Source organism: Lithobates pipiens, unplaced genomic scaffold (genome assembly GCF_037356315.1).
Source record: "Lithobates pipiens isolate NorthernLeopardFrog02 unplaced genomic scaffold, aLitPip1_a1.2 Scaffold_35, whole genome shotgun sequence".
In the NCBI taxonomy this organism is placed as follows: Eukaryota; Metazoa; Chordata; class Amphibia; order Anura; family Ranidae; genus Lithobates; species Lithobates pipiens.
Genome location: NW_027507811.1, coordinates 17,995,231 through 18,021,490, shown reverse-complemented (window position 1 = coordinate 18,021,490; position 26,260 = coordinate 17,995,231). Strand labels below are relative to the sequence as shown.

Below are 26,260 nucleotides of genomic sequence, written 5' to 3'. Positions count from 1 at the left end.
GACACAATTGTGAAGTGGAACGAAATCTATTGGATATTTAAAACTTTTTTAGCAAATAAAAAACTGAAAAGTGGTGCGTGCAAAATTATTCGGCCCCTTTACTTTCAGTGCAGCAAACTCACTCCAGAAGTTCAGCGAGGATCTCTGAATAATCCAATGTTGTCCTAAATGACTGATGGTGATAAATAGAATCCACCTGTGTGTAATCAAGTCTCTGTATAAATGCACCTGCTCTGTGATAGTCTCAGGGTTCTGTTGAAAGCGCAGAGAGCATCATGAAGACCAAGGAACACACCAGGCAGGTCCGTAATACTGTTGTGGAGAAGTTTAAAGCCGGATTTGGATACAAAAAGATTTCCCAAGCTTTAAACATCCCAAGGAGCACTGTGCAAGCGATCATTTTGAAATGGAAGGAGTATCAGACCACTGCAAATCTACCAAGACCTGGCCGTCCCTCTAAACTTTCAGCTCAGACAAGGAGAAGACTGATCAGAGATGCAGCCAAGAGGCCCATGATCACTCTGGATGAACTGCAGAGAACTACAGCTGAGGTGGGAGAGTCTGTCCATAGGACAACAATCAGTCGTACAAATCTGGTCGTATCAGTCTGCACAAATCTGGCCTTTATGGAAGAGTGGCAAGAAGAAAGCCATTTCTCAAAGATATCAATAAAAAGTCTCGTCTAAAGTTTGCCACAAGCCACCTGGGAGACACACCAAACATGTGGAAGAAGGTGCTCTGGTCAGATGAAACCAAAATCGAACTTTTTGCCCACAATGCAAAACGATATGTTTGGCGTAAAAGCAACACAGCTCATCACCCTCAACACACCATCCCCACTGTCAAACATGGTGGTGGCAGCATCATGGTTTGGGCCTGCTTTTCTTCAGCAGGGACAGGGAAGATGGTTAAAATTGAGGGGAAGATGGATGCAGCCAAATACAGGACCATTCTGGATGAAAACCTGTTGGGAGTCTTCAAAAGACCTGAAACTGGGATGGAGATTTATCTTCCAACAAGACAATGATCCCAAACATACAGCAAAATCTACAAAGGAATGGTTCACAAATAAACGTATCCAGGTGTTAGAATGGCCAAGTCAAAGTCCAGACCTGAATCCAATCGAGAATCTGTGGAAAGAGCTGAAAACTGCTGTTCACAAACGCTCTCCATCCAACCTCACTGAGCTCGAGCTGTTTTGCAAGGAAGAATGGGCAAGAATTTCAGTCTCTTGATGTGCAAAACTGATAGAGACATACCCCAAGAGACTTGCAGCTGTAATCACAGCAAAAGGTGGCTCTACAAAATATTAACGCAAGGGGGCCGAATAAATTTTGCACGCCCCACTTTTCATTTTTTTATTAGTTAAAAAAGTTTCAAAAATCCAATAGATTTCGTTCCACTTCACAATTGTGTCCCACTTGTTGGAGATTCTTCAAAAAAAAATTAAATTTTATATCTTTATGTTTGAAGCCTGAAATGTGGCAAAAGGTTGAAAAGTTCAAGGGGGCCGAATACTTTCGCAAGGCACTGTATAATGTAGCGCCGGCTCCTGACAAGCATGCGATATATGTTTTGAAAATTAACATTCCTGAAATCACAGTTGGGTTTTAGGGCTAATTTTGCTAAATTATGGTTTCAGTACCAGTCTGGCTGGATTGCACTGTGTTCTCCTGGGCTGCAGGTGTCGCTGTCACCGCCAGCAAGTGGTAGAATGCAGTCTAGTTGGGTGTATTGAGTGCCATCCCTTTCTCTGAACCAGCCCAGTGGGAGGGCTTTCCTACTGTGTATTCTGGGAGGTGGTATTTAAGGTACTGGCATCACGCGCTTCGGGGTTCCGGTCCAGAAGATATTTTCTGTCTGTTTGGTACTGGTTCTCTTGACCAGCCCTCATGACCCTCCTGGCATGGGGTGCGGATCCATGCCATTCCAAGCCTCGGGGCTGGATAGCCCGAAGCGAAGCAACTGCAGGGACAGGCCTGAATGGATTTGAGGCCCTAATGGTCCAAGGGTGGTCCGGTGCCATCTAATCTGAGGAGAGGCCCAGCAACTGGAGAAGCATCCAGGGGGGGACTCTTCGGAAGAAGGCCATGCGCAAGGCTGGCTTCTCTGAAGGAGCCTGGAGGCTCAGTTGAGGGACACTTTGTGGATCTATATTCATACGGTATCCCCGGACCGGCTGAGAGATACTGGTACTGTATGATAGTTGTCTAAATTTGTCTACGTCCCTCGGTTACATCCAAGTCTGTGGCAGAGACTTTATTTCTCAAGTGTTCTATAACCAAGTCTGTGGCAGAGACTTTGCTTTACTTAACACCCTACCGGCTGCTAGGCCTAGTGAGAAGAGGTCTATCCAGGGGTTGTGAGAATCCAGTTGTGAAACGTTTATTCTCTGGCTTTCTTCTTTGGGAGACTTTCTATTTTTGCAGTTCCAAAAGTACCTGAACGTCCTTCCTAACCCTCTGTCCTGCATTAAGAGACTGTGTTATCTTCTAAATAAATAACCCAAAAGAAGATTCAGTGTCAGTTTCTGCATTTCTTTGGGCCATCTACCACGGGAACCCCTAGACGGAGGCGAGGTCAAGAAGGTAACGGTAAGCCCAACAAAACCAGCAGCTCCTTCAGGGGTCAGTGCAACATAATGTTTGGGGTTTATAAGTAATTTTCTAGAAAATAATACTGATCTTAACTTGTAAGCAACAAATGTCAGAAAAGGCTTAGACATGAAGGGGGATATAGATCAGAAAATCTGTCCATTCAGAGAAGTGGTTCATAACTCCTGTCCTCAGGATCCACTATCAGGCCAGGTTTGCAAGATAACTGAAATACATCACAGGTGATCTCATTTTCTGCTCAGCGATTTCAGTATTCTAGTCTGCATTTCTCCCAAGATAATACTTAAAATCTGGTCTATTAGTGGGTCCTGAAGACAGGAGTTGAGAACCATTGACCCAGAGCCTCTGGTTTATAGACCAGATACATCCTAAATATAGAGCCATTTATCCAACTGTCCATCCAGAGCCTCTGGTTTATAGACCGGATACATCCTAAATATAGAGCCATTTATCCAACTGTCCATCCAGAGCCTCTGGTTTATAGACCGGATACATCCTAAATATAGAGCCATTTATCCAACTGTCCATCCAGAGCCTCTGGTTTATAGACCGGATACATCCTAAATATAGAGCCATTTATCCAACTGTCCATCCAGAGCCTCTGGTTTATAGACCGGATACATCCTAAATATAGAGCCATTTATCCAACTGTCCATCCAGAGCCTCTGGTTTATAGACCGGATACATCCTAAATATAGAGCCATTTATCCAACTGTCCATACAGAGCCTCTGGTTTATAGACCGGATACATCCTAAATATAGAGCCATTTATCCAACTGTCCATCCAGAGCCTCTGGTTTATAGACCGGATACATCCTAAATATAGAGCTATTTATCCAACTGTCCATCCAGAGCCTCTGGTTTATAGACCGGATACATCCTAAATATAGAGCCATTTATCCAACTGTACATCCAGAGCCTCTGGTTTATAGACCGGATACATCCTAAATATAGAGCCATTTATCCAACTGTCCATCCAGAGCCTCTGGTTTATAGACCGGATACATCCTAAATATAGAACCATTTATCCAACTGTCCATCCAGAGCCTCTGGTTTATAGACCGGATACATCCTTAATACTGAGCTATTTATCCAACTGTCCATCCAGAGCCTCTGGTTTATAGACCGGATACATCCTTAATACTGAGCTATTTATCCAACTATGCACCTGGAGTTTCTGGATTGTAGAACAGACACATAATAAATATAGAGATGGGGATCTTTTCCTATTATATCGAGTAGATGGAGGTGACAGGAAGAGTGTGATTATACAGGCACAGGAAGTGATACTACAGCTGAAGAGGAAGTGATGTCAGGTGCAGACAGGAAGTGAGGTAGGGGTCTAAAAAGGATGTCCTGGGTGAGGTGTGAGGAAGAGAAAACATTGTTGGAACTGGCAGCAGAGGAAGTAATAATATTAATTTATTTAGAAGGACACAAGGATCTCTACAAGGACGTCATGATGGACAATCAGCCGCCCCTCACATCACCGGGTAAGAGGAGACTTTATTGTAAAGGAGAGAGCAGTACGGAGGCTCCACCTAGATCCCCCATCATCTGATAAACACATAGAAACAATGTATTCAGTCAGTGTGTGTGTTTCCTACAGATGGATCCAGTAATGGGAACCCACCAGAGAGATGTCCCCGTCCTCTGTATTCCCGGGATTCAACACAGGAAAATCACACCACCCCCCACCATCATCAGGTAGGTGGGACTGAGCAATTAGAACTCAAATACGTTGTAGAATTCTACACTTCGAAATAACATTCTTTTATTTCATCTCTTGTTTCCTTTTATAAATCCATTTTATCATATTTGGGGTTTAGGGTGAACAACTGAAAGACATCAAAGTTGAGGTTAAATTAGAAGAAGAGAAGTCCGGGGATCCGCAGTCTATGGTAGAGGGTGATCCTCTGTATTCCCGGGATTTCAAACAGGAAGATCACACCATCCCCCACCATCATCAGGTAGGTGGGGCTGAGCAGTTATAACTCAAATACGTTGTAGAATTCTACGCTTCGAAATAAGTCTTTTATTTCATCTCTTGTTTCCTTGTATAAATCCGTTTTATCACATTTGGGGTTTAGGTTGAAGAACTGAAAGACATCAAAGTTGAGGTTAAAGTAGAAAAAGAAGAGAAGTCCGGGGATCAGCAGTCTATGGAGGAGGGTGATTCTCTGTATTCCCGGGATTTCACACAGGAAGATCACACCATCCCCCACCATCATCAGGTAGATGGGACTGAGCAACTAGAACTTAAAAGTATTCTAAGCTATGAGATATTTTCTTATTAAATCTCTTGCTCTATTTATATATTGTTCTTTCATCTTTGGGGTTTAGGGTGAGAGATTTCCCCCTCCTCTGTATTCCCGGGATTCCATACAGGAAGATCACACCACCCCCCACCATCATCAGGTAGGTGGGGCTGGGCATCTAGACCTAAATATATATTCTAAGCCATGAGATGACGTTCTTCTGTGTAGTCTCTTGTTTTACTTCAACATCTGAAGTGCAGCCTTTGTTTCCCACACCCCCCATCCCCGTTTCTAGCTACAGTCAGCTCCCTAAATTTTTCACCCCATTTTTATTTTTTTATATACATTCCTTTCCTCTGTGGGTCTTAAGCCCAGACACATCGCAGGTCCTCTTCATCCTTGTGTTCTTCCAATGGAGGGAACATACTGAATGACGTGTCATTTGTGTCCTTTATGTCTGCCTTGAGGTGACTTTAATAGATGTTTTCTATTATTTTTGGTGAAGGGTGAAGAACGGATTAATATAAAAGCTGAGGTTAAAGAAGAAGAAGTAGAGACATATGTGGGGGGTGATCAGCCATTCACGGAGAAGGTCGGGATGATTGGGAAAAGTGAACAGGAGAACATTTCTCTACCTTTTGACACAGGTAGGTAACAGACATTGTGGAAAAAAACAGGTCAAAGTCTAATTTTATTTCTAAGTATAAGGATTGTAGTTTAAAAAAAAAAAAAGTTAGATAATTATCAGATCTTCACATCATCCTATAGGCAAGTTCTAAAAGGTTAAATATGTGTTTGCCTACTAAAGGGTTAATGTGTGGTGTGGTAAGAGTTAATACTTGGTGCTGTGATGTTCCTTCCCCTTCATGTGTCACTTCCTGATTCTGAACCAGATCGGACCTCGTGGTCTCTTCCTGTATGAGGAGTGATCAGTGAGGACGCTGTAAAAAGCTGAACTACATGGTGGAGTTCCAAGCAGGGCCGGGACAAGGGGTGGGCAGGGGGTATGGCTGCCCTGGGCACAATGGTTTATTGTAGGGATGGGGGCGCCTTCCTTCTGTTACAAGGCTGATAGGAGTAGTGATAGTGACAGTGATTTAGACAAGGGAGTGACTGATCGGTGTAGGTTCCCCTAAACTTGCACATCATAAACAAGGAGTGGGTGCAGTTTGGCATCTTTGCCCTGGGCACTGGAAGACCTTGTCCCAGCACTGGTTCCAAGGACTGGACTTTTGATGCCATTTACTAGGATGCAACTAAGCTATAAAAAGTTATGAACGCCGCACAGCCAAATCCAGTACATTGTTATTTTAGAGAGAGAGAGGAAATACAATTGTGATTCTGTATATTGCTCAAATGTACTTCTATGGAACCTGGACAGAACAGTAAATATAACTTTAGTCACTAAAGCAGTGGTTCTCAACCTCAGTCCTCAAGTACCCCCAACGGGCCATGTTTTCACGTTTTCCTTCACTTTGCACAACTGCTTTAAATCAATATCAATGACATGGTATTGACAAGATCTATTTTATCTAAGGAAAGTTCCCAAAACATGGCCTGTTGGGGGTACTTAAGGACTGAAGTTGAGAACCATCGCACTAAACTACCTATTGTTTAAGAGCGACTGTCTGTGTTACTTTGGAAGAGAAGAGACTTTACAATGTATTGGGGAAAACTGGGGAATAGAATGTACAATTCAGTTAAGTCTTGATGTCATGGAGTGAAGAGTGATAAGAAGGAGCTTCCAATTCAGGGCAGCGAGAATGGTGGTGACCAATGACAGAGGTTCTGTAGGCAAGGGTAGTTTGGCACATGGCTAGGCCCCATGTTAGGTCACACTGCAGAACAGAACCCTTCTAGGGGCTATGCTTAGAACCACGGTGTGCAAGGCCTTGCAAAGTAAGTGTGGTGGGTCCCATCTTTGCCATGTGCTGGGTTGTAATCCATGCCAATCTGGCCATCTCCATCCTTTGGACACTTTCAATACCTGTAAGCGTGTATGACCTCATTGGTGGCGGAATGAAGTTGGCACTGTAGCACCCTGATGTTTAGGCAGGGATGCTCTTAAATTTACCTGCCAGGTGTATTTGCCTTGGCCAATTGTTAGGGATCAATTGAGTTCACCCCAAGTCTGGAATTGCTGTACTTCTCTCTTATGCCACTAGGTGGCCGGGTACCTAGTGACATTAGATAAGGCAAGGGCAAAGCAAGAACAGATTAGGAGTATATGTGTTATCTCTGCCAGTGGGCAGGGGTTTTCTTAAATCCCTTGGCCTGCTGGGAGAACCAGTCAGGTGATCGGTGTTCTGTGCCACCTGGACGGCCGTCTGGGTGGACATGTGTTGTATCGTGTGTTGTATTGCCCTGGGCTGCTAGGCCGGAGTTTGTGCCTATCCCGGGGACATCTGGCTACTAGGCTGTCTGAGGGCCTATCCAGAAGCAAGAGAACAGCATCGGGTTGGGCTTGCAGCTAAACCAGAAGTGATGGTTCTGCCGGTTGGAACACCTTTCATGGTCGGAAGTAGACGGGAAGCTGTGGCCACAAAGGGGCAAACCACCTAATTACCAGGGACCACAGTGAGTAACGGAAGCAAGTACCGGAGCAGTACTCTCACCAACCGGAGACGGTGCAGAATCAGGAAACTTCAGCAGGTGTCGAGCCAGGAACCCAACCAGCGGAGGTATCTAGAGTGCCAAGTTAGGGACTCAGCAAGGAAGCCGGGGGGGGGGGGGGGCGCTTGAGGAAGATACTGAAAGTGAGGATTGGATGATCTGAGATGATCCGGTGGCAGTGGATAAGAAAGTCTAGTGAGAGAGACTGGGAGCTCAGTTTAGTGAAGACCTACAAGCATTGATCGCAGGGGAAGTGAAGGAACTGTTACAATTTGTTAGAAACTGTTAACGACGGAGAGGAGGAGCCAAAACTCCACTTATTTGTCATCTACTGAGATTTTTTTTGTTTCCTTTTTTCCAACAGATGGATGTGATGTCAGGAATTCCTCGGAGAGACGTCTTCTATTATCTGCTGATTGTAAGTCAGAAGATAATGTCATCACACAGGATCCTCCAGGAGGAAATCCAAATACACAAAATATACATCACAGACCTTCCTGTCCGGAGACATCAATGGATCCCTCTGATCAGGGGGAATCTTCTCATCAATCACATACTATGATTGGAAATATCCATGTAAGATCTCACACTGCAGATCCATCAACAGATCCTTCTAATCCCGAGGAAACTTCCTCACCCCATGAAGGAGATCACCGAGGTGACAATCTATTCTCATGTTCAGAGTGCGGGAAATCATTCACTCAGAAGGGAGCACTTACTAGACACCAGAAAATTCACACAGGTGAACGTCCTTATTCATGTTCAGAGTGCGGAAAATCTTTCACTCATCAAGGAACCTTTGTTAGACACCAGAGAATTCACAAGGGTGAGCGTCCTTATTCATGTACAGAGTGCTGGAAATCTTTCCCTGAAAAAGGAGTCCTTGTTAAACATCAGAGAGTTCACACAGGAGAACGTCCATATTCATGTTCAGAGTGCGGGAAATCTTTCTCTCGGAAAGATAATCTTTATACACACCAAAAACGTCACACGAGTGAGCGTCCTTATTCATGTTCAGACTGCGGGAAAACCTTCAGTGGAAAAGATTATCTTGTTAGACACCAGAGAATTCACATGGATGAGCGTCCCTATTCATGTTCAGAGTGCGGGAAATCTTTCATTCGGAAAGGAGACCTTGTTACTCATCAAAGCGTTCACATAGATGAGCGTCCTTATTCGTGTTCAGAGTGCGGGAAATCTTTCCGTAGCAAAGTACTCCTTGTTATACATCAGAGAATTCACACAGGTGAGTGTCCTTATTCATGTTCAGAGTGTGGGAAATCTTTCAATCATATAGGACCTCTTGTTAAACATCAGAGAATTCACACAGGTGAGCGTCCTTATTCATGTTCAGAGTGTGGGAAATCTTTTACTCAGAAAGTACATCTTGTTACACATCAGAGAATTCACACAGGTGAGCGTCCTTATTCATGTTCAGAGTGCGGGAAATCTTTCACTCATAAAGGACCTCTTGTTAAACATCAGAGAATTCACATAGGTGAGCGTCCATAATCATGTTCAGTGTAGGAAATCTTTGATTAGCAAAAATAATCTTGTTGAACATCAGAAAATGTCATACTGGTGAACAAGTTTTATTTAACATATCCTGAGTGTCTCTGCTGAGTTCCTGTTAAAGACTTTGCCCGGCTGACTTCCCTTCTGGTTCCTGATCTTTGGCTTCCGACTACGCTGATCTCTGGCTTCCTGATTACCGGCTTTCTGATTACCAGTTTTGGCTTCCGAGCTCTGGCTTATGTTTTGGCTATGTTCCTGATCTGTATTATGTTTTTCTATTGCATTAAAGGTGTGATTTTTTTTTTTTATGCATTTTCTGTCTCAGTCTGATTCATGGTTCCTGACACCCTTGTTACAATCCACTCAGACATTGCCATAGAAGCTTCAACATTACCCACCCCCCTGCCTGCTCTGATGTCACATGTCATCAGAAGGGGCTTCCAGGTTCTGATAAGACCCCCACCGCAGACTCCCACAACCACCAGACAAGGTGCTTTGGGGGAACCCAAAGCACCTTCCCCATGTTGGGGGCAAGCGGCCTGGTATGGTTCAGGACGAGGGCGCTTGATTGTCCCCCTCTTTCCTGGCCTGTTATTATTATTCAGGATTTATATAGCGCCAACAGTTTGCGCAGCGCTTTACAATATGAAGGCAGACAGTACACTTACAATACAAATCAATACAGGAGGGATCAGAGGGCCTACCATGGCTGCTTGCTTGGATAAGGGTCTGGTATGGATTTTTAGGTGAACTCCTGCGCCATTTTTTTTTTGTGCAGGATTCCCCTTAAAATCCATACCAGACTTGAAGGGTCCCTATGCCTTAACCACTTTAATACACTAATAAAAAAGGGAAAAAGTTTTTGGGACTTTAAATGAGGCTGGCACTAAAGGAATGCCTGTCTCCATCCCTATCAAAAATATATTAGAAGAGAGAGCAAGATTGGGACTTTAAATGAAGCACACATCAGTAACTGCCTCGGTGCCTGGTGGCTATGCAATGCGATTCTTTTTGCGGACCCAGATGCTGTTTTACTGGCCCGCTGATGCAGATGTGAGTTTGACGCCCAGCCTTGAAATTAATTATAATAATTAAATTACTCCGCTAATTTTTTATCAATTAATTCAAATTTTCATTCTATTTTATATATAATTTTCAGAATTATTCCATGTTGTATGCTCCTGATGAGCGGTTGGAATACCGTGAAACGCGTAGAGCCGTTGGCCATTATCCTTTGTCTCAACCATGGAATATCAAGACTTATTTGATCTTCTCCGTCTTATAATTCATTACTTAGGCATGGTTATTCAAAAAACTTTTTTTAATCTATTATTCACTTACCATGGTTATCTTGACCATTTTGGGTTCAACTACAGTAGGATATGTTTATACATGTATGTATTGCTTTTTATGTTTTATATGAATTTGTATTCGATTGTAAATTATTGTGTAATACCAGTCCATGAGTTATTGTGTGGAGGCTGTATGCCCTTGGCATTTTTGAGGTTGATACCCGAAATGTTTGTATAACATATCATGGACTTTATATAATAAATACTATAGTCACTTGACCTACTTTTTTACTGATGTGTGCTTCATTTAAAGTCCCAATCTTGCTCTCTCTTCTAATATATTTTTGATAGGGATGGAGACAGGCATTCCTTTAGTGCCAGCCTCATTTAAAGTCCCAAAAACTTTTTCCCTTTTTTATTATCAAATACCAGGGATGGAAGCACACATCAGTAGTCTGTAGAATACTCTTGCTAGCATGTATAGGCTGTTGTCAAAAATGGCCCAATAGTTATTATTTATCTATTGATATATTGGCTAATGCGTCCCGCTTGTACTGCATCCGTGGGCCCTTGACAGCGGCTTGGGTTTCGCTGATTTGACCGTTACTGCTGACCTCCACGCACGCGGTGTGCTATGCGGTGCTCCTCCCCTCTCCCCGCCTTCTGGCCATGTTGAGGGGGTGGATACTTGGTCCCTTTTCACTGACGTCATGTTATATGTGCCGGGCATTAGGCGTCTTCATGGCGCTCTGGTGCCGTCGGATAGTCATTCTTCCGCAATCACACTGGGGAGATGGATTGGCGCTAATCGCCTGACGGCTGAGCCGCCCAGGTGAAGGCAGTCCTACTCTCTGGTAGTGTGTTCGCCAGCATGGCGCCGGTGTTTGGGATCAGGATGGTTCTCCATTGTGGGCGCTTCACAGGTTGGGCTACATACATTCATCTCTCTTTTCCTTCCTGAACTCTCACTTATTCTCACGATATTTAGTTCACTTATCTAATCATCTTAGTCTGGTATTTTCTTGCTCACACTTTTTATCTTCATGTTTTGGTGCCCCCCCTTTTTTCTTGCTCCCTCATTCTTCACCCTAGTTTCTTATACAAATATATTTTCACAGAAAGACAGATCCTTATCTGGTCTGTCACACATAGATTTTTCAGATAGATATTTGCATTCACTTCACAGGTATTGCATCCTCCCACCCTGGAAGTGTCTGCATTGCTGGTTACCTTTCCCGCGGGCTGCCTCGGTGCCTGGTGGCTATGCAATGCGATTCTTTTTGCGGACCCAGATGCTGTTTTACTGGCCCGCTGATGCAGATGTGAGTTTGACGCCCAGCCTTGAAATTAATTATAATAATTAAATTACTCCGCTAATTTTTTATCAATTAATTCAAATTTTCATTCTATTTTATATATAATTTTCTGAATTATTCCATGTTGTATGCTCCTGATGAGCGGTTGGAATACCGCGAAACGCGTAGAGCCGTTGGCCATTATCCTTTGTCTCAACCATGGAATATCAAGACTTATTTGATCTTCTCCGTCTTATAATTCATTACTTAGGCATGGTTATTCAAAAAACGTTTTTTAATCTATTATTCACTTACCATGGTTATCTTGACCATTTTGGGTTCAACTACAGTAGGATATGTTTATACATGTATGTATTGCTTTTTATGTTTTATATGAATTTGTATTCGATTGTAAATTATTGTGTAATACCAGTCCATGAGTTATTGTGTGGAGGCTGTATGCCCTTGGCATTTTTGAGGTTGATACCCGAAATGTTTGTATAACATATCATGGACTTTATATAATAAATACTATAGTCACTTGACCTACTTTTTTACTGATGTGTGCTTCATTTAAAGTCCCAATCTTGCTCTCTCTTCTAATATACTTTAATACACTGTTTTATATTTTCGGACTACAAGACGCACTTTTTCCCCCCAGAAATATGAGGAAAATGTGCCTGCGTCTTATGGTGCAAATATACGATTGGCACCGCCCCCCGCCACAATCCAGAGCGCGCCTCGGCCTTAGGAAAGGCCGCGGCTTCAGCCTAGCTCCGGAGCAGCAGCCATCTTGGTGCACCTGCCGTTTGCAATGTGATCGCTCCGTCAAATGACAGAGCGATCACTTGTAAACAAACCGGTGCAATGAGGACACCAGTTCCTCTCTCCCCTCTGTGTACAGATCTGTACAGTGGAGGGGAGAGATCGGATGGCAGCAGCGCTGTGGGGTGCAACTGTAGTGCCCACAGCGCTGTTCTGTGACAAGTGCAGTCACAGCCATCCCTCCATACCCTGCCAATACTCTGCCATACCCTGCCAATACTCTGCCATACCCTGCCAAAACTCTGCCATACCCTGCCAATACTCTGCCATACCCTGCCAATACTCTGCCATACCCAGCCAATACTCTGCAATACCCTGCTAATACTTTCTATGGTAATGGTCACTCTGCATTTTCTATGGTAATGGTCACTCTGCATTTCATGGGCATTGAAAAATATTTTAGTACACTATTTGGTTCAGAATATTTTTTTTTTTGTTTGTTTTCAACCTCTTAAACCTGGGTGCGTCTTATGGTCAGGTGCGTCTTATGGAGCGAAATATACGGAATACTACATTGACTGCATATAGAGTCTACACTAAATGCAGAGTGTGTGTGTGTGTGTGTGTATATATATATATATACCGTATATACTCGAGTATAAGGCGAGATTTTCAGCCTCTTTTTTGAGGCTGAAAGTGCCCCCCTCGGCTTATACTCGAGTCATCGCTGTCTGCCCGCTCGATCAGCGTGTCGAGCAGACAGACAGCGGCCATTCTATTCAAAAGCCGCGCCTCCGGCTCCGCCTTCGCCTGTGATAGGCGGAACACTGAATTTCCCAGCAGCCTGTGTTCCGCCTATCACGGACATCGTATCATCCTCGTACTACGGACGAGGATGATACGACGTCTGTGATAGGCGGAACACAGGCTGCTGGGAAATTCAGTGTTCCGCCTATCACAGGCGAAGGCGGCGGCGCAGCTTTTGAATTTTACAATGGCCGCCGACGAAGAGGGCACGGGACGGAGGCAAGGCAAGGCACGGCACGGGACGGGACGGGGGCAAGGCAAGGCACGACACGGGACGGATGCAAGGCAAGGCACGGCACGGGACGGAGGCAAGGAGGCAAGGCACGGGACGGAGGCTCGGGACAAAGGTAGGCTGGACACACACACACACACACACACACACACACACACACGGATGGATGGAGACACACACAGGGATGGATGGATGGATGGATGGAGACACACACACACAGGGATGGATGGATGGATGGATGGAGACACACACACACAGGGATGGATGGATGGAGACACACACACACAGGGATGGATGGATGGATGGACACACACACACACAGGGATGGATGGACGGACACACAGGGATGGACGGACACACAGGGATGGACGGACACACAGGGATGGACGGACACACAGGGATGGACGGACACACACACAGGGATGGACAGGCATGTCTCACCCTCGGCTTATACACGAGTCAATAAGTTTGCCAGTTTTTTTGGGGGTAAATTGGGGGCCTCGGCTTATATTCGGGTCGGCCTATACTCGAGTATATACGGTAATATAATTGTAGTGCCAGCTCCTTAAGAGCGCGCGCTATGTGTTTTTGAACAATTGGCACCTTTCAGGGGGAGGGGTATCTGCACCCACTTCCGGCATAGCTATCTGCAGAAAGGGGCGTAGATTACGCCCCTTTCTGAAAGTCCCCCGCTGCCTGCTGGGAAACGCACAGATCCCAGAGGCAGCGGGTCCATCCTCATTGCGCAGCGTGACTCGTGCATGCTCAGTAGGGAACCGGGAAATGAAACCGAAAAGGCTCCACTTCCTGATTCCCATAACCAAGATGGCGGCGGCAGCACCCGAGAGACGATCGAGAGATCGGCTTCGGGTGACGACATCGCAGGCGCGCTGGGCGGGTAAGTGTCCTTATTTTAAAAGTCAGCAGCTGCAGTATTTGTAGCTGCTGGCTTTTAAAAAAAAAAAATGTCGGAACTCCCGGCGGACTCCCGCTTTAATGTTACACCTAAACTGCAGTTTGGTTTGGGTTTAATTGCTCCAAATTTTGACCTCAGCATCAGTCTGACTAGAGTACAGGATGTTCTGCCTAGCCCCAGGGGGCGCTGTCACTTCGGGCAGTTATGGAAACATAGTCTAGTTGGGTGCTTTAAGGTTACTTTCTCTCGGAACCAGCCCAGTGGGAGTGTCACTCTTGCTGTGCTTTCTGGGAGAGGGTACTTAAGATGTGGATGTTACGTGTTTCGGGGTTCCGGTCCAGAAGTATGTTCTGACTACATGGTCCTGGTCCTCCTGACCAGCCCCCAGGATGCCTATGGCCTGGGGTGCGGATCCACCCGACTTTATGTCTCGGGGCTGGCTAGCCCGAGGCAAGGAAACGAAAGAAAGGATTCGGAGGTGGTCCGGTGCCATCTCAGGTTGTGGAGAGGCTTAGCAACTTCAAAGTTATCCAGGGGAAGACTCTTCGGGCTAAGGCCACGCAAGGGTTGGCTTCTCAACAAGAGCCTGGGAAAGCTGAAGGACCTAAGCGAATCCAATCTCGTGGGTATCGCCGGACTGGCTGTAAGATTTTGGTACCACACGAGTGTTCAAGTTTCCTTGTTCATGTTCTATAACAAAGTCTGTGGCAGAGACTTATTCCTACACGTGTTCTAACTTTAAAGTCTGTGGCAGAGACCTGTTCCTGATTTAAGCACCCTGTTGGCTGCTAGGCCTAGTGAGAGAGGGACTATCCAACTAGGGTGAGGATCCAGCTGTGAATGGCTATTCTCTGGATTTTACTCAAAGCAAGAAACTTCTTTATTACTGACTTTGACAATAAGAGTACCTGGACTTTTCTACCCAAACCCTCTGATCCTGTACTGAGAGACTGTTGTTTAACTATGTTTTTTGCAAATAAAAATCCCTTTAAGCGGATCAGTCGTCAGTCTCTATAGTTTCTGGGCATCTACCACGGAAAACCCCTAGATGCATACGAGTTGTAGAAGGTAACGGTAAGCCCAATAAAATCAGCTGCTCCTTCGGGGGTCAGTGCTACATAATATAAATATATACACTGCCTGCATCCCAATAACTAACCTGCCTGCCTAATCTAGCTCAATCGATCTCCATCCACACACTGCACATGGCTGCTATGTAACAAGCCTTATATAGTGTGGGGCGTGGACTTAGTCCCCCTGAGCCATGATTTCCTTTGGCCAATTATGGCTCACGGCTCTTGCAGAAGAGCGCGCTGTGATTGGCCAAAGCATACAGGTCAGGTGCATGCTATGGCCAATCATCCGATGTCAATGCACTTCGATCTCGCAGTGCAATATAAGGCATTCCACGGCGCTCAAATTTGCCGCGAACATCCCATAAAATTTGCAGTTTGATGAACAGGCGAATACCCAATGTTCCAGTCAAACTTACGTTCAACTCGAACATGAGGCTTATCCCTACTATAGGGTCTCTGCTAGAATTTTTTTAATATATATATATAATGTAGCGCCGGCTCCTGACGAGCATACGCTATATGTTTTGAAAATGAATATTCCTAAAGCCACAGTTGGGTTTTAGGGCTAATTTTGCTAAATTATGGTTTCAGTACCAGTCTGGCTGGATTGCACTGAGTTCTCCTGGGCTGCAGGTGTCGCTGTCACCGCCACCAAGTGGTAGAATGCAATCTAGTTGGGTGTATTGAGTGCCATCCCTTTCTCTGAACCAGCCCAGTGGGAGGGCTTTCCTACTGTGTATTCTGGGAGGTGGTATTTAAGGTACTGGGATCACGTGCTTCGAGGTTTCCGATCCAGAAGATATTTTCCTGGTGCCTCCATGGCAGCATACCTGTGACAAGCTCCGCCTTGGCTCCTCCCTCAGGACTAGTGAATATTATAAAAGAAAAGGTTAGTACAGCCCCCGCGTTCTCCTTTTTTTCCTCATACCTCATGGCAGTGGATCCTGGTCGGCGTCCTTACCTTCTGCATTCGGCAGCGTCCGTCCGGGTTCAAGCCTCTCCCGGACGCAGTTCCTTCTCTTGGGCAGCTAAATGCGCTTATAAGGTTGGAAGTCCCTTCTGTAGGATCTTTTGGGACAAGCAGTTTGTCTCTTAAGTAAGAGCTTTACCTGCAGTATGGGCGTTCAGGCTCCAGTCTATGGCAGCAGAGGTGGCAGCTTTTGTTCTGTCCCTGAGACTTGTTGTTTCCCTCCTGTCTCATCTGTCCTCTCTCTCTTGCGCTCCGTTCCCCTGGTCCCCATAGCTTAGGAGGCCCCCCCCCCTTCCCTTCCCATGTGCGTCTGTCATCCTCAGACTCACTAGGGGCCGCGCGCGGCGAGTCTGTGTCATTTTATAATAGTTTAGTGTTCCCGCCGTCGTCTGCGCATGCGCCGGCGGGTCGTATGTTTCGACGGCCAGTCTCGACGTTCGGCACTTGCGCGGTAGCGTCGGAGGATTCGACGGCCATTTTTACTGAGGGCGAATGGTTCTTTTTTGCCCTCAGAGTGTCAGGGGAGGATCTCAAGCGTGACATCACTTCCCCTCCTCCTATTTATTTCCCCAGCAGCACAAGTGAAATGCCTGTGGTCAATTACACTCTAAAGTTCCAGGCTATACCCACCCCTGTTAAGGTAAGGCATGTCTTAATGCATTTGTTTTCTTATACTTGTGAGCATGCGAATATATTTATGTATAGCTCTGATGGAATAACTCATTCATTAATTTATTAATTGATTTATTAATATTATTAAATTATTAAAAAAAATTATTTTTTCATCGGAGCCTCCAAAATAAAAATAAAAATAAAAAGATGGATGTTTTTAAAAAAAAAAAAAAAACACAGCACTCAGTAGCAGGGGGGGGGGGGGAAGTCGTTACTTATGTAGGCAAATTCCCTTTTTTCCGTGAATCAGCGCACGAACGGTTGACGCCTTTTCCTCTGACTCTTTCCTAGCCGTTACCTCTGCTAAGCCGCCTAACATGAGCCTTTCGCCGCCCGCTCAAGATCCTACTCTACTCCCAAGGTAAGGACCTACGCCCAGATAAGTTAAAAAAAAAAAAAAAAAAGAGTGCACTAAGGACGATACTTTTTGTATTTCAGTCCTGTACGCCAGAAGACGTCTAAGAAGACCTCAAGGCGATATGAAGATGATGATGATGATTCCTGTCACAGCAGGGACAGGTCGCCCAGGCATGGGCATTACAGAAGTGGCAGGAAAGCTTCAGCCAAGAGGCGCCGTCATTCGCGCTCCCCGAGACCTAGACCTAATAGATGTCAGGCCTGCGGAGGCACCCCACTTCCGGACAAACTAATTTGTCGAGATTGCCTTAGAGACTATGCAGCAGACAGAGAGTCTGAGGGCCTACAGGTGGCAGATCTCCTTAAAAAGGCAGTAAAAGACTCCCTTGCGGAATTGGTCGCTATAATGCCGACCCAACAACCGGCATCCCCTCCTCAGGAACGGATGGCTGAGGCCTCCATTCCCGTTCCATCCACGAGTGGAAGTGGTCGTCCGTTCCCTCCCTCCTCCTCTAAGCATCAGGACGAAATGGCCATTTCAGAGGATTCTTCAGATGACACAGATCCCTCTGGCTTTGCCTTTGCCATGGTCCAGCCCTATGTGCAGGCTGTTAAACAAGCAATCGGTTGGGAGGATTCCAACGCGGAGGTCAGGAAGTCCAAATCATACTTCCCTTTCCTTAAGCGCCAGATCTCCTTCTTCCCTCTTATGGAGGAAATCAGGGAAGTGATCGAGGAAGAATGGGGGAGGACAGACAAAAGACTTTCCACCAATCGATTGGGAAAATTATACCCTCTCTCCGAGGCAGATTCCAAAATGCTGGACGGCCCTCCGGGGGTAGATGCTGCAGTGGTAAGGCTGGCCAAGAATGTCACCTTGCCCCTAGATGATTCAACCTCCTTCAAGGACCCTCTGGACAGGAGGATGGACCTCGACCTTAAGAAGGCCTATCAGATGGCAGGAAATACCTGTAAACCGGCAATAGCTCTGACATCAGTGTCCAACGCGTTACGCGTCTGGACAGATAATATAGAGTCGGCAATCCAACAGGATATCCCTAAAGAAGAGATAATCAGGGCATTGGATGAGCTGAAGCTCTCAGCCGACTTCATTGGGGAGGCCGCCATCGATTTGATTCGTTGCTCCGCAAGGGCAATGCTCCACACAGTGATGGCCAAAAGGGCACTGCGGCTAAAACCATGGGCAGCGGAGGTTGCCTCGAAGCAAAATTGGTGCAAGATACCTTTTGACGGTAAAGCCTTGTTCGGGGAAAAACTTGACAAAGCCATCTCTCGGGTCACTGGCGGAAAGTCAGGCCTACTTCCTCAAGACAGGCGATCCAGACGATTCAGATCATCTGCACCAAGGTTCCAATATTCCAAAAATAGGGACTACCGACCATCCAGACAAGGGAAAGGCTTCAGGCACAACTGGAAAAGCACACAGTCTACGTTTCTCAAGTCCAGGAGGCAGAGGCCAGTGCCTACCCCACAGGATCCATCAAAATCTTTTGACGCCAGGCCGGCCCAAGTGATCCCTGTGGGGGACAGGTTGAAACAGTTCTCAAAAATTTGGGAACAAAAATGCAGGGATCCTTGGGTAGTTGCAACAGTCAAACACGGTCATTTCTGGTCCTTCCTAAACAAACCCCCCAAGGACTTTTTTTCTCCGACAAGGGTATCAAGATCTCCTCAAAAAGCGGAAGCTCTGAAGCAATTTCTTCTTTCCCTACAGGAACAACGAGCAGTAGTTCCAGTGCCTCCATCCGAGAGATTTTTAGGTTTCTATTCCACTCTGTTTCTAGTCCCCAAAAGAAACGGAGGGTGGAGACCCGTGATAGACCTAAAGAGGCTAAATCGCTATATCTTTCTGGAAAAGTTCAAGATGGAGTCTCTTCAGACGATTATTCGCGTAGTCCAACTGGGGGATTGGATGTTGTCAATAGACCTGCAAGACGCTTACTTACACATACCCATACTCCCTACGTTCCAGAAATACCTGAGATTCGCGGTGGGGCAAGTACATCTCCAATTTCAGAGCCTTCCATTTGGCCTCTGCACGTCACCCAGAGTCTTTACAAAAACCCTGATTGCCATCATAGCACCTCTGAGAGAATTGGGGCTCCGGGTGTATCACTATCTGGACGACCTTCTACTCTTGGCGAAGGACCCAACCCAGTTATTAGAACAAAGGAATATCCTGTTAACAACACTAGTGGATTTTGGATGGAAGATAAACTACGAGAAAAGTCTTCTCTCTCCAACTCAAGAGATGGTCTATCTGGGAGCCCGGTTCAATACAATGAATGGATCGGTGTCTCTCCCACCTCAGAAGGTATCTTCCATTGTCCAACAGATGAAGAAGGTGAGCTCGAGATCCTACCTGACAGCCTCAAATTGTTTGAGCCTGATGGGTCGGATGTCATCATGCATCCCTATGGTCCCCTGGGCCCACTGGCATTTGAGACATTTTCAGCTGGAGTTCTTAAGAATGTGGCACAAACGATATCTATCCCAACCCATACGCCTAACGACCCGGATGCTCAGGAGTCTACATTGGTGGATGAAGAGACAGTCGCTTCTGAAGTCTCGCCCACTAGGGCATGTCGACTGGATCATAATTACTACCGATGCCAGCGCAGTTGGTTGGGGAGCACATTCCAACAAGACCTCAGTACAAGGAAGATGGTCCTTCAATGCAGCCGGCATGGTGTCCAATGTCCTGGAGCTCAGAGCGGCCTATCTTGCACTGCTAGCCCTGGAATTCGAGATTTCGGGCAAACCAGTTCTCCTCAGGATGGACAACAGGGCCGCGGTATCTTATGTGCACCGTCAAGGTGGGACGCGCAGCAGATCTCTCCTGAACGAGGTGGAGCCCATATTCCTCTGGGCCGAAAGGAATCTGAAGGACCTGAGGGCAGTCTATCTGCCCGGCCATCTCAACTCAAGGGCAGACGGCCTTTCCCGCAGGTTCGCAGACACCAACGAGTGGTCCTTACACCCGGAAATCTTCAACTGGATAATGACCCAGTGGGGGCCCCTCGAGCTAGACCTCTTTGCGACAGCATCCAACACCAAACTCCCAAGGTTTATCTCGAGGCTTCCGCACCCCCAGGCGGAGGCAACAGATGCCCTCTCAGCCCCTTGGGCATGCGATCGGGCCTACGCTTTTCCTCCACGGCCCCTCATACCGAGGTTCCTGTCAAGGCTCGTGAGGGAGACATCGACGGTGATAGCGATTCTACCATACTGGCCAAGAAGACCTTGGTTCCCTACGGCAATGGATCTGAGCACCAGGCCTCCAGTCAAGGTTCCAATAATACCCCTCCTGTCGCAAGGTTGTCACACCCACCCAGATCCCCGCAGGCTGGACCTTCACATCTGGCAACTGAAAGGAAAAGGTTCCAATCCCTGGGGTGCTCCGACAAAGTGATCGCAACCCTGCTCAAAGCAAGAAAACCATCCACGAACAACATATATGATAAAGTATGGAACAAGTTTAGGACCTTCATGCTTGATAGAAACTGTGATCCAGGTTCCCCTTCGTCATCTCAAATTCTTGAGTTCTTGCAGGCAGGCCTGGACCTGGGTCTTGCATTAGGTACATTGAAGGTACAGGTGCCAGCGATCTCAGCAGCAACCAGTAGAAGATGGGCAGAGGATCCATTGTTAATCCAATTCTTTAAGGCCGTCAGGAAGATCAGACCACCAACCAAACAATCTTTTCCCACTTGGGACCTTACGGTCATCCTGGAGTCCTTAGCCAATCCACCCTTTGCCCCTTCGAACTCAATATCGCTCTGGAATCTAACTTTAAAATTAGCCTTTCTGATAGCCATAACCTCCGGCAGACGGGTGTCAGAGCTCCAAGCTTTGGGAGCAGATCAGGATCACATTGTATTTTACCCAGATAGAGTGGAACTCAGAACAGTACGAGGGTTCATTCCCAAGGTCGCTTCATCCTTGAGCATGTCAGAACCCTGGGCACTCCCAACATTTTCTGAACAGGACTCTGTCACTCTTCATGAATTAGACATCGCCTCCACTCTGAAATGCTATCTGCAAGCCACAGCTTCATTCAGGGCTTCCATCAGACTGTTCATAATTCCCTGGGGAAAATACAAAGGAAAGGAGGCATCAGCCAGAACGATCGCTTCATGGATCGTCAAGCTCATCCACAAGGTGTACAGGACAAAGGGACTAGAGACCCCTTCGGCGGTCAGGGCGCACTCCACAAGAGCGGTTTCTGCCTCTTGGGCAGCAAGAGCGAATGTGTCGATCGAAACTATTTGTCGGGCAGCGACCTGGTCGTCCCAACACACATTCCTGAAACATTACAGGGTGGACCCAGGAGCTCTCTCCTCAGTGGAATTTGGCAGACAGGCAGTCACTTCGGCCTTCGCCTCTTCTAAATAATAAATTCTTTACATAAACCTCTAAGCATTATCCCACCCGTCTCAGCTAGTTATTTGTCACAGGTATGCTGCCATGGAGGCACCAGGAAAACAGAAAATTGTACCATACTTACCGTAATTTTCTTTTCCTGGTGCCTATCCATGGCAGCATACAATCCCACCCTCGGTATTCTATATTAACGAGAATGCGGGGGCTGTACTAACCTTTTCTTTTATAATATTCACTAGTCCTGAGGGAGGAGCCAAGGCGGAGCTTGTCACAGGTATGCTGCCATGGATAGGCACCAGGAAAAGAAAATTACGGTAAGTATGGTACAATTTTCTGTTTTCTGTCTGATTGGTACTGGTTCTCTTGACCAGCCCTCATGGCCCTCCTGGCATGGGGTGCGGATCCATGCCATTCCAAGCCTCGGTACTGGATAGCCTGAGGAGAAGCAACTGCAGGGACAGGCCTGAATGGATTTGAGGCCCTAATGGTCCAAGGGTGGTCCGGTGCCATCTCATCTGAGGAGAGGCCCAGCAACTGGAGAAGCATCCAGGGGAGGACTCTTTGGGAGAAGGCCATGCGCAAGGCTGGCTTCTCTGAAGGAGCCTGGAGGCTCAGTTGAAGGACACTTTGTGGATCTATATTCATATGGTATCCCCGGACCGGCTGAAAGATACTGGTACCGTATGATAGTTCTCTAAATTTTTCTACGTCCCTCAGTTACATCCAAATCTGTGGCAGAGACTTTATTTCTCAAGTGTTCTACATCCAAGTCTGGTGCAGAAACTTTATTTCTCAAGTGTTCTATATCCAAGTCTGTGGCAGAGACATTGCTTTACTTTAAGTGGTTGTAAACCCTTACAAACCACTTTGACCTACAGGTAAGCCTAGATTAAGGCTTACCTGTAGGTCCAAGCAATATCTGCTAAACCTATATGGTTTAGGAGATATTTGGCCGAAAACGGGCACCGCTGTCTACGGCGCATGCGCCGTAGACAGCGGCGCGCAGGCGCACTGAACACGGCAGTTCCAAGAATGGAGCTGCCGCATTTGTCGACTCCCGTGCGCATGTGCGGGAGTGACGTCATCGCGGCTTCGCTGAATGACAGCGGCGGAGCTGCGAGACGCCACAAGCAAGATGGATGCGGCGGACTACAGGGGACAGCGTGACTTCGCTGGCTCCTGTGTCAGGTAAGTGACACATAATGGGCTACTATGCGATGCATAGTAGTCCATTATGCTTTAGCTTTGCAGGGAAAAAAAGAGGAAGTAAACTCATCAGGGTTTACTTCCTCTTTAACTAGAGGTCGACCGATATGGGTTTTTCTCTGGCCGATGCCGATGCCGATATTTAGAAATCATGGCGGCCGATAGCCGATATATGATGCCGATTTTTTTGGGCCGATATGTTAGGCCGATTTTATTTTATTTATTTATTTTTAATCCCCCTTGATCCAACACACTTTTCCCACTGGGGCGTTTTTTAAGGCGCTTTTGGGCTAAAAATAGCGCCTGTAAAGTGCCTGCAAAACGGCTCCCCTGGAGTCTGTGTGAAAGACAGAGCGCTTTCACACTGAGGCGATGCGCTGGCAGGATCTTAAAAAAAAAGTCCTGCAAGCAGCACGTTTGGAGTGGTGTATACCGCTCCTCCACCACTCCTGCCCATTGATATGAATGGGCACCACTGCCGAAGCGCATGCAATGCGATTTGGCAGCGGTGCTTCATGGGCGCATTTAACCTCTTCCTTGGCCGCTAGCTGGGTTATATGTGCCCCACTAGCAGCCAAATAGCACCGCTAAAATGATGGTAAAGAGCCGCTAAAACTTGCGTTTTACCATCAACGTCTGCCCACTCCAGTGTGAAAGCAGTCTTCATAAGTGATACAGAAAATTTCTTACACTTAAAGCGGAGGTCCACCCTAAAATGGACCTTCCGCTCATCGGAACCCTCCCCCCCTCCGGCGCCACAATTGGCACCTTTCAGGGCGGAGGGGGGTGCAGTTACCTAGATAATCCAGGTAACTGCACCCACTTCCGGGCTAGCTCTCTGCGGAAAGGGGCGTACATTACGCCCCTTTCCGCAAGTGCCCGCCCCCTTCCGCAAGTGCCCCGCTGCCTGCTGGGAAACACACAGATCCCAGAGGCAGCGGGGACTGTCCCCATTGCGCAGCGCGGCTCACGCATGCGCAGTAGGGAACCGGGAAATTAAGCCGAAAGGCTCCATTTCCTGATTCCCATACCCAAGATGGCGGCGGCGGCAGCACTCGAGTGTCGATCTAGAGATCGGCTTCGGGTGCCGACATCGCGGGCGCGCTGGACAGGTAAGTGTCATTATTTTAAAAGTCAGCAGCTGCAGTATTTGTAGCTGCTGGCTTTAAAAAAAAAAAAAAACGCGGAGTCCCGGCGGACTCCCGCTTTAAACATTTATTAAACAAAACAAACCTCCAATCAGTTTACTTGTATGTATGATCTAAAACAAAAAACCTATATATTAAATAAAAACAGGTAGTCAAAACTTTTGGACAAAAAAAAAAAAAAAAAAAAATGGGCTAACTTTACTGTTTTTATTTTATTTTTATTTTTTAAATGGTGTATTTTTTTCCCAAAAAAATGCATTTGAAAGACCTCTGTGCAAATGCCGTGTGACATAAAATATTGCAACAACCGCTATTTTATTCCCTAGGATCTCTGCTAAAAAAATATATATATTTTTTGGGGGGGTCTAAGTGATTTTCTGGCAGAAAATACAGGATTTTTACTTGTAAGCAACAAGTGTCAGAAAAGATTTAGTCTTTAAATGGTTAAACTGAGAACTTCTACACAGAGATGACTTCATTCATTCAGAAGTGTAAACATTGTATCATTTAGTTCTTTTCTTGGCAGTCTGCCCAGAGTGGAGGAAAGTGTTGCTATGACGACTCAGACAACTCACACTAACTTCTTACAGAACTCATTTCAAAGTCCCGCTGTAGAATCGGCTTTTTACTAACAAAATCGGCCGATGCCGATTATTTAAAAAATGGCAAATATCGGCCGATATATCGGCCGGCCGATATATCGGTCGACCTCTATCTTTAACACCCTACCGGCTGCTGTGCCTGGTGAGAGGAGGTTTATCCGGGGGTTGTGAGAATCCAGTTGTGAAACGTTTATGCTCTGGATTTCTTCTTTGGGAGACTCTATTTTTGCAGTTCCAAAAGTACCTGAACTTCCTTCCTAACCCTCTGTCCTGCATTAAGAGACTGTGTTATCTTCTAAATAAATAACCCAAAAGAAGGTTCAGTGTCAGTTTCTGCATTTCTTTGGGCCATCTACCACGGAAACCCCTAGACGGAGGTGAGGTCAAGAAGGTAACGGTAAGCCCAACAAAACCAGCAGCTACTTCATGGGTCAGTGCAACATAATGTTTGGGGTTTATAAGTAATTTTCTAGCAAATAATACTGATTTTAACTTGTAAGCAACAAATGTCAGAAAAGGCTTAGACATGAAGGGGGATATAGACCAGAAAATCTGTCCATTCAGAGAAGTGGTTCATAACGCCTGTCCTCAGGACCCACTATCAGGCCAGGTTTGCAAGATAACTGAAATACATCATAGGTAATATAATTTTCTGCTCAGCGATTGCAGTATTCTAGTCTGCTACTCCCCCAAGGTAATATTTAAAATCTGGCCTATTAGTGGGTCCTGAGGACTGGAGTTGAGAACCATTGATCCAGAGCCTCTGGTTTATAGACCGGATACATCCTAAATATAGAGCCATTTATCCAACTGTCCATCCAGAGCCTCTGGTTTATAGACCAGATACATCCTAAATATAGAACCATTTATCCAACTATGCATCTGGAGTTGCTGGATTGTAGAACAGACACATAATAAATATAGAGATGGAGATCTTTTCCTATTATATCGAGTAGATGGAGGTGACAGGAAGAGTTCATTTGTACAGACACAGGAAGTGATACTACAGCTGAAGAGGAAGTGATGTCAGGTGCAGACAGGAAGTGATGTAACTAATGGACAGGAAGTGATGTAGGGGTCTAAAAAGGATGTCCTGGGTAAGGTGTGAGGAAGTAAAGAGAAAACATTGTTGGAACTGGCAGCAGAGGAAGTAATAATATTAATCTATTTAGGACACAAGAATCTCTACAAGGACGTCATGATGGACAATCAGCCGCCCCTCACATCACCGGGTAAGAGGAGACTTTATTGTAAAGGAGAGAGCAGTACGGAGGCTCCACCTAGATCCCCCATCATCTGATAAACACATAGAAACAATGTATTCAGTCAGTGTGTGTGTTTCCTACAGATGGATCCAGTAATGGGAACCCACCAGAGAGATGTCCCCGTCCTCTGTATTCCCGGGATTCCACACAGGAAGATCACACCATCCCCCACCATCATCAGGTAGGTGGGACTGAGCAATTAGAACTCAAATTTGAAAATGGCATTCTTTAATTTCATCTCATGTTTCATTT

The 26,260-nt window shown here is 46.1% G+C and overlaps 2 protein-coding genes across 3 annotated transcripts in view; both read left to right on the top strand.

Annotated features, from left to right (window-relative positions):
- Positions 1–2,688: 2,688 nt before the first annotated feature.
- On the top strand, positions 2,689–12,137 carry LOC143955675 (uncharacterized). Of its 2 annotated transcripts, XM_077465785.1 has the most exons (8): positions 2,692–4,108; positions 4,225–4,322; positions 4,445–4,585; positions 4,706–4,849; positions 4,959–5,033; positions 5,379–5,520; positions 7,851–8,732; positions 10,161–12,137. In XM_077465785.1, the coding sequence occupies exons 1-8, from the start codon at positions 3,967–3,969 to the stop codon at positions 10,184–10,186; spliced, it is 1,650 nt and encodes a 549-aa protein (XP_077321911.1). In that variant the 5' UTR covers positions 2,692–3,966; the 3' UTR covers positions 10,187–12,137. The 2 variants fall into 2 exon arrangements, with proteins under 2 accessions (XP_077321910.1, XP_077321911.1); XM_077465784.1 differs by having other exon boundaries at positions 2,689–4,108; positions 7,851–12,137.
- Positions 12,138–25,785: 13,648 nt separating this feature from the next.
- Positions 25,786–26,260, top strand: part of LOC143955178 (uncharacterized) — a 137,670-nt gene continuing 137,195 nt past the window's right edge. The window contains 2 exon segments of the mRNA XM_077465270.1: positions 25,786–25,975; positions 26,092–26,189. Coding sequence (XP_077321396.1) covers positions 25,942–25,975; positions 26,092–26,189 — 132 coding nt within the window. The 5' untranslated portion in view covers positions 25,786–25,941.

What these genes read in the sequence shown, in the direction of transcription:
- LOC143955675 (XM_077465784.1), top strand. Translation starts at nt 3,967, where the DNA reads ATGTCCTGGGTGAGGTGTGAGGAAGAGAAAACATTGTTGGAACTGGCA. An exon ending in CCACCCCCCACCATCATCAG is followed by an intron (nt 5,034 to 5,378) that starts GTAGGTGGGGCT and finishes TTTTTGGTGAAG; the next exon opens with GGTGAAGAACGGATTAATAT. An exon ending in TTCTCTACCTTTTGACACAG is followed by an intron (nt 5,521 to 7,850) that starts GTAGGTAACAGA and finishes TTTTTCCAACAG; the next exon opens with ATGGATGTGATGTCAGGAAT.